Source organism: Colius striatus, chromosome 1 (assembly GCF_028858725.1).
Source record: "Colius striatus isolate bColStr4 chromosome 1, bColStr4.1.hap1, whole genome shotgun sequence".
Lineage (NCBI taxonomy): Eukaryota > Metazoa > Chordata > Aves > Coliiformes > Coliidae > Colius > Colius striatus.
In genome coordinates this window covers 1127831-1135028 of record NC_084759.1, presented here as the reverse complement: position 1 = coordinate 1135028, position 7198 = coordinate 1127831, and the positions used below count along the sequence as shown (strand labels likewise).

The 7198-nt window shown below is 61.9% G+C and overlaps 1 protein-coding gene across 1 annotated transcript in view; it reads left to right on the top strand.

The window, feature by feature from the left end:
- The window catches only part of CLPB (ClpB family mitochondrial disaggregase), a 99785-nt gene continuing 92587 nt past the window's right edge, over window positions 1-7198 (top strand). Inside the window, exons 1-3 of the mRNA XM_062020314.1 lie at window positions 1-136; window positions 912-1553; window positions 6412-6463. Coding sequence (XP_061876298.1) covers window positions 1-136; window positions 912-1553; window positions 6412-6463 — 830 coding nt within the window. The remainder of the gene's footprint in view (window positions 137-911; window positions 1554-6411; window positions 6464-7198) is intronic.

The following is a 7198-nucleotide window of genomic DNA, read 5'->3' as shown; positions in this document are numbered from 1 at the left end:
ATGCTGGCTTCCCTGGCATCCCGCCCGCCGCCGCCGGGGCTGGCGCGGCTCGTCCGGGCTCGGCCGTGGCTGTCGCGGCCGCGGGCGGCGGTGGCTGAGGGGCAGGCGCTGGGCGCGGCCGCTGGGGGGCGCTGCGGTGCCGCGGCGGGGCTGCCGTGGCGGGGCTCGGCCCGGGGGGGGCGGCAGCGGGGCCCGGAGGGGAGACCCCTGCTCAGGGACACGGGGGGCTGTCCCCTAGCAACGGGGCCGGGGCCGGGAGGCACCCCCTTAGCAACGGGGCTGGGCCCGAGGGACTCCCCCTTAGCAACGCGCCCGGGGGGGTCCCCCTTAGCAACGGGGCTGGGCCCGGAGGGAACCCCCTTAGTGACGGGGCTGGGACCAGAGGGAACCCCCTTAGAGACGAGGCCAGGCCCAGGGGGCTCCCCCTTAGCAACGGGACAGGGGAGCTCCCCTTTAGCGACGGGGCTGAGCCCGGAGGGAACCCCCTTAGTGACGGGGCCGGGCACAGGGGGCTCCCCCTTAGCAACGGGACAGGGGAGCTCCCCTTTAGCAACGGGGCCGGGACCAGAGGGAACCCCCTTAGCAATGGGACAGGGGGGCTCCCCCTTAGCAACAGGCCTGGAGGGCTCCCCCCTAGCAATGGGGCTGAGCCCGAGTGACTCCCCCTTAACAACAGGCCCGGGGGGCTCCCCCTTAGCAACAGGCCCAGGGGGCTCCCCCTTAACAATGGGGCTGAGCCTGAGTGACTCCCCCTTAGCAACAAGCCTGAGGGGTACCCCCTTAGCAACAGGCCTGGGGGGCTCCCCCTTAGCAACAGGGCTGAGCCCAGGGGGCTCCCCCTTAGCAACAGGCCTGGGGGGCTCCCCCTTAGCAACAGGGCAGGGAGGTTCCCCCTTAGCAATGAGCCTGAGGGTTTCCCCCGTTAGCAACAGGGCTGAGCCCAGGGGGCTCCCCCTTAGCAACAATCCCGGGGGGCTCCCCCTTAGCAACAGGCCCAGGGGGCTCCCCCTTAGCAACAGGGCTGAGCCCAGGGGGCATCCCCTTAGCAACAGGCCTGGGGGGCTCCCCCTTAGCAACAGGCCCAGGGGGCTCCCCCTTAGCAACAGGCCTGGGGGGCTCCCCCTTAGCAACAGGCCCAGGGGGCTCCCCCTTAGCAACAGGCCTGGGGGGCTCCCCCTTAGCAACAGGCCCAGGGGGCTCCCCCTTAGCAACAGGGCTGGGCCCGGGGGGCTCCCCCCTGTCAGCGGGCCTTGTCCCAAGGCGCCTCCCCTCAGCCACGGGCCCAGAGCCGTGGGGTGCCCCCGGAGCCCCCAAAGCGCCCCCAGCAGCGGAGGGGCGCGGGCCGCACGCAGCCGGCCTGGCCGTGCCGCAGGGCCCCGGGCTGCGCCCCTCAGCCCCGGGACAGCCCGTGCCGTGGGCCTCGGGAGCCGAGCCGTGCTGCGGTGCTGGAGGAGAGCCCGGAGGAGAGGGGAGCTGCCCGCCAGGAGCTGCTGTGCCTGCCCTGCTCCTCGCAGCCCTGGCCTACTGCTACGTCAGGGACCACAGCTCCAAAGGTGACTGTTGCTGCAGGGAGGGGGCTTGGGGTGGAGCAGGGGAGCTCCTTGGGGAAGGGGGGGAAGGTGTGGGAAGGGGGGGGGCTGTCCTTGGAGATGGAGCTGGCCCGGGGAAGCCCTCCAAGGGAAAGGTTCCTGAAGAGCTCAACTTGCATGATGGAGAGTTAAGGAGTCTCCAGGTCCCTGGAGAGCTCAGGGGTCCCTGCAGAGCTCAGGGGTCCATGCAGAGCTCAGGAGTTCCTGCAGAGCTCAGGAGTTCCTGCAGAGCTCAGGGGTCCCTGCAGAGCTCAGGGGTCCATGCAGAGCTCAACTTGCATGATGGAGAGTTAAGGAGTCTCCATGTCCCTGCAGAGCTCAGGGGTCCCTGCAGAGCTCAGGGGTCCCTGCAGAGCTCAACTTGCATGATGGAGAGTTAAGGAGTCTCCAGGTCCCTGCAGAGCTCAGGGGTCCCTGCAGAGCTCAGGGGTCCCTGCAGAGCTCAACTTGCATGATGGAGAGTTAAGGAGTCTCCAGGTCCCTGCAGAGCTCAGGGGTCCCTGCAGAGCTCAGGGGTCCCTGCAGAGCTCAACTTGCATGATGGAGAGTTAAGGAGTCTCCAGGTCCCTGCAGAGCTCAGGGGTCCCTGCAGAGCTCAACTTGCATGATGGAGAGTTAAGGAGTCTCCAGGTCCCTGCAGAGCTCAGGGGTCCCTGCAGAGCTCAACTTGCATGATGGAGAGTTAAGGAGTCTCCAGGTCCCTGCAGAGCTCAGGGGTCCCTGCAGAGCTCAACTTGCATGATGGAGAGTTAAGGAGTCTCTAGGTCCCTGGAGAGCTCAGGGGTCCTGGAGAGCTCAGGGGTCCCTGGAGAGCTCAGGGATCCCTGCAGAGCTCAGGGGTTCCTGCAGAGCTCAACTTGCATGATGGAGAGTTAAGGAGTCTCCAGGTCCCTGGAGAGCTCAGGGGTCCCTGCAGAGCTCAGGGGTCCCTGCAGAGCTCAACTTGCATGATGGAGAGTTGACCCCTTGCTCTTGCTTGGTGGTTTGGGTTAGGGACGCTCCATGTTGCTCTTTACCAGGGCCAGGGTCCAACTCTGGGGTCTGCAGTGCAGGTAAGACATGAGGCTGTTGGAATGAGTTCAGAGGAGCCACAGGGATGATGTGAGGGCTGCAGCCCCTCTGCTCTGGAGGCAGGCTGAGAGAGCTGGGGGTGTTCAGCCTGGACAAGGGGAGACTTCAGGGAGACCTTTGAGCATCCTCCAGCCCCTAAACCACAAGAAACATGGGCAGGGACTTTGTGCAAGGGGCTGGAGGGACAGGACAAGGGCTGCTGGCTCCAGAGGGCCAGAGATGTGGGTGCCCAAACCCTTCTGTAGGGTGAAGATAACTGTTGTGTTCACCACCACCACAATAAACTACCCAGTACTGGTGGCAGCAGCACCCCAGGGATGGTGTTGTGATGTGGGCTGGGAGATGACCTGCCTCTGAGTGCCCATGGCTGAGGAGAGCTGCCAGAGCAGGGTTCCCAGGCCTCTCTGCTTTGATATTTTGGGCAAGTACAAGGGCTTTGGGGTTGGGAAAGAGCTCGAGTGACAGCCCTGATAAGGCCAAGGTTGCTCAGGGGGTGGTTTGTGTCCGTCTCACTGTGGGAAGTAAGCAGTTGGTGAGTGACCACAAGCTTCTGCTGCTTGTCAGGACCAGGTCTAGATAAGCTGACGTGTGCCTGGGCCAAGGCTGGCCCAGCAATCTGCCAGGGTGAGGTGCCTGTGCTCAGGGTGATGTGGAAGTGCAGGTTTGGGCCATTCTCAGCACTTTGGTGTTTGAGAGCGTTTGGGGCACAGTCCTGCACTTGGCCTCTGTGCCCTGGGTCCTTGTGTTTAGTGACAGGAGTGAGAATTGGTGTGTTCCAGCTTAAGAAGCAAGTGCTTTGGTGCTGAGGGGAGGGAGCCCTGGCCCAGGCTGCCCAGGGAGGGTGTGGAGGCTCCTGCTCAGGAGGTTCCCAACCCCAGCTGGACACGTTCCTGTGCCCCCTGAGCCAGGGGCAGCTGCTGGAGCAGGGGCTGGGGCTGCAGCAGCTCTGCAGGGCTCTGCCAGCCCCAGCACTCAGGGACTCTGTGTGTTCCTTAAGCAATCACAGATCTCAAGGGCTGCAAGAGACCTGCAAAGCTCATCCAGTGCAACCCCCTGCCAGAGCAGCAGCACCTAGAGCAGGGCACACAGGGACTCATCCAGCTGGGGTTGGGATGGCTGCAGAGAAGGAGCCTCCACAGCCCATCTGGGCAGCCCCTGCCAGTGCTCCCTCCCCTGTGACAGCAGCTTGGTTCAGAACACTTCTGATGGGGAAAGGCTGCAGCCCTGGGGCTGTTGAGCCTGGGAAAGAGAAGCCTGAGCTCAGGTACACCTCAGCAACACTCACAAGCACCTAAAGGCTCCTGCAAGGTGCTGAAAGGCTCAGGAGCAAGTGCTTTGGTGCTGAGGGGAGGGAGCCCTGGCCCAGGCTGCCCAGGGAGGGTGTGGAGGCTCCTTCTCAGGAGGTTTCCAAGCCCAGCTGGACACGTTCCTGTGCCCCCTGAGCCAGGGGCAGCTGCTGGAGCAGGGACTGGGGCTGCAGCAGCTCTGCAGGGCCCTGCACACCTCCACCACTGTGATGCTGTTGTCACTCTGCTTTCCCACCATGGGACAGGAGCTGCAGTGGGCTTGTGGGTGTCACTGGACAAGGTGGTGCTGGAGCTGAGGTGTTTGCTGCTCTGCTGTGTGCCCTTCAGAGCCAGGCAAGGTCAGCCTGCAGGGTCAGTAACCAGCTCTAGAAGAGATGTTTGTGCAGGAGGGGAGACCTTCCCTTCCTCCCTGGCTTCAGGCATGTTGGCAACGAGCTCGTGTGACGCAGGGCTGGGTCAGGAGGGGCTGTGGCTGCAGAGCAGGACACTCACTGCATGGTTTCAGGCACGTCAGAGGCTGGTTTCCCTGTGAGTAACACACCAACTGCCTCTCTGTGCTGCCAGATTGGTCACCCAGCAGCTTTCACAGTCATTACAAGGACTCTTGTGTAGTTAATGCTTTGCAAAAGTCTGTGAGACTGAGGCTGGGCTTTGTTGTAAGAGCTGGTTTGGGAAGTGGCTGCAGGTAGAGGAGACAGAGCCACAAGCACCCCAAACCCAGAGGCAGGGAGAGTGCAGGAGCAGGCAGGATGCTTGCCAGGAGAGGGCAGGGTGGCAGAGGTCCCTGGAGAGCTCAGGGGTCCCTGGAGAGCTCAGGGGTCCCTGCAGAGCTCAACTTGCATGATGGAGAGTTAAGGAGTCTCCAGGTCCCTGCAGAGCTCAGGGGTCCCTGCAGAGCTCAGGGGTACTTGCAGATCTCAGGGGTCCCTGCAGAGCTAGGTGATCCCTGGAGAGCTCAACTTGCATGATGGAGAGTTGACCCCTTGCTCTTGCTTGGTGGTTTGGGTTAGGGACGCTCCATGTTGCTCTTTACCAGGGCCAGGGTCCAACTCTGGGGTCTGCAGTGCAGGTAAGACATGAGGGTGTTGGAATGAGTTCAGAGGAGCCACAGGGGTGATGTGAGGGCTGCAGCCCCTCTGCTCTGGAGGCAGACTGAGAGAGCTGGGGGTGTTCAACCTGGGCAAGGGAAGGCTCCAGGGAGACCTTGGAGCATCCTCCAGCCCCTAAACCACAAGAAACATGGGCAGGGACTTTGTGCAAGGGGCTGGAGGGACAGGACAAGGGCTGCTGGCTCCAGAGGGCCAGAGGGGAGATTAGGGAGGCAGAAAATGTTGGGGAGAGAACAGGAAGCACCCGAGGGCTGATGAGAGTTAAGGAGAAGGGTCCCAAACACCCCAGAATGTTTCTGCTGACTGCACTGGGTTTGAACAGCCCTGTTCCAGCAGCCCTGGGTGGAGGCTGAGCACTGTCCTTCCCTCCCGTGCCAGGAGGGGTCATTCTGAGCCCGCAGCAGGAGCTCCTCAGCCTGCTGGTGTCTGCAAACCTCTGGCTGAGGCTGTGACTGCTGGGGTGACAGTCCCTGCTGTACCCCACAGACCTTGCTTGCAGGGTTTGCTTTGCAAACATAGGAGAAGCCTTTGTTTCCCTGGTTGGTTCCTTACTGGAGCCACTGCTGCCACCTCCCCAGCCCAGCAGGACCTTTCCCCTCTCCTCCAGCCTTTTCCTGGGCTCATTCCTTTACACCTTTAGAGCCTGAGGCAGGGAGCACCCACACTTGTGAGCAGGGGGATGATTTCCTGCAGGCTCCTCTTCCCCAGGCTGAGCAGCCCCAGGGCTGCAGCCTTTCCTCCTCACACACATGTTGCAGCCCCTCAGCATCTCAGCAGCCCTGCACTGGCCTCTCTGCAGCACTTGGGGAGTTGGTGCCCCCCAGCAGTGCCAGCTCCCTGTCCCAGAGCTGCTCTCCAGCAGCTCACCCCCAGCCTGTGCTGCTGCAGGGGCTGGTTCCTCCCCAGCTGCAGGACCCTGCCCTTGCCCTTGGGGAACCTCAGCACCTTCCTCTGTGCCCAACTCTCAGCCTGCCCACAGCTCCCTCACTGGCAGCTCAGCCTCTGGGCAATCAGGGTGGGTTGGGAGCAGCAGTGCTGCATTAACAGAGGCTGGCTGCAGGGGTTTTTTTGCAAGTTGGAGGTTGGCTTAAGCAAGTTTTGGGGTTTGGAGTAAGCTGCTCACAGAAACCAATCCTTCCCTTCGTAGTTGCTGTGAGCACAGGCCCTAAAAACCACCCAGCCAGAGCAGCAGAGCTGGGGAAGGGGCTGGAGCACAAGGGTGCTGGGGAGGGGCTGAGGGAATGGGGGTGTTGAGCCTGGAGAACAGGAGCCTGAGGGGAGACCTTTTAATGTGTGTCTGTGCCAACTCCCTTTCTCTCTTCTCTCTGCTTACAGAAGAAGCTCTGCTGGAAGCTGCAAGGATGAACAACGTTTCTGAAGTCAACAGGTGAGCAGGTTTGAGAGAAGGATGAGAGAACAGCTCTGGGGAGGGGGTTGGGAAGCTGCAGGGTGAGGGGATTTCTCTGAACAAACAGCTCCTGTGGGCTCCTCAGCCTGCAGCTCTCCAGCTCAGCCTGTGCCACCCAAGCCAACCTGCCAGGCAAGTAGCTGGTTGAATGACCAAGCACTTGGCCACTGGGACATCTCCAGAGCTGGCCCTGTGCCCCTCTTCCACAGACAACAGGCCTCTGGTGCTGCAGTGGCTGTTGGCCATGCCTGCCCTGGTTGGGTTTGTGCTGTGGCATCCCCTGGCACTGTTACATTCCCCAGGCAGTTAGAAATGAGCATGTTCCTGAGGCCCAGCACATGGCCAGTCCCCAGGAGACACGTTACTCTGCCCACCTCAGCTCTGAGATCTGTTCCTCCCACAGCTCTGGCTCTGGGGAGGGATGGCCATTGGCTTGAGCAGGTCTCAGGGCAGGTTGTGGGCAGCAGTGCTGCATTAACAGGCTGTCTGCAGGCTGCTCTGACCTCATCTGCAGTGAGTGCCAGGTTCTTTGTCTGGAGCTGGGCAGGGGGGAAACACATGTCCTGAAGACACAGGAGTGAAGTGTGTGAGCCTTGGGCAGAGCTGTTCTTCCTAAAGAGCTCAGGGCTCCCATGCCCCAAATGCTGCCCTCAGCCAGAATGCAGATGGGTTTGGTAGTCTGGCAGCTCACAGGGGACAGGAGCAGATGTTGCT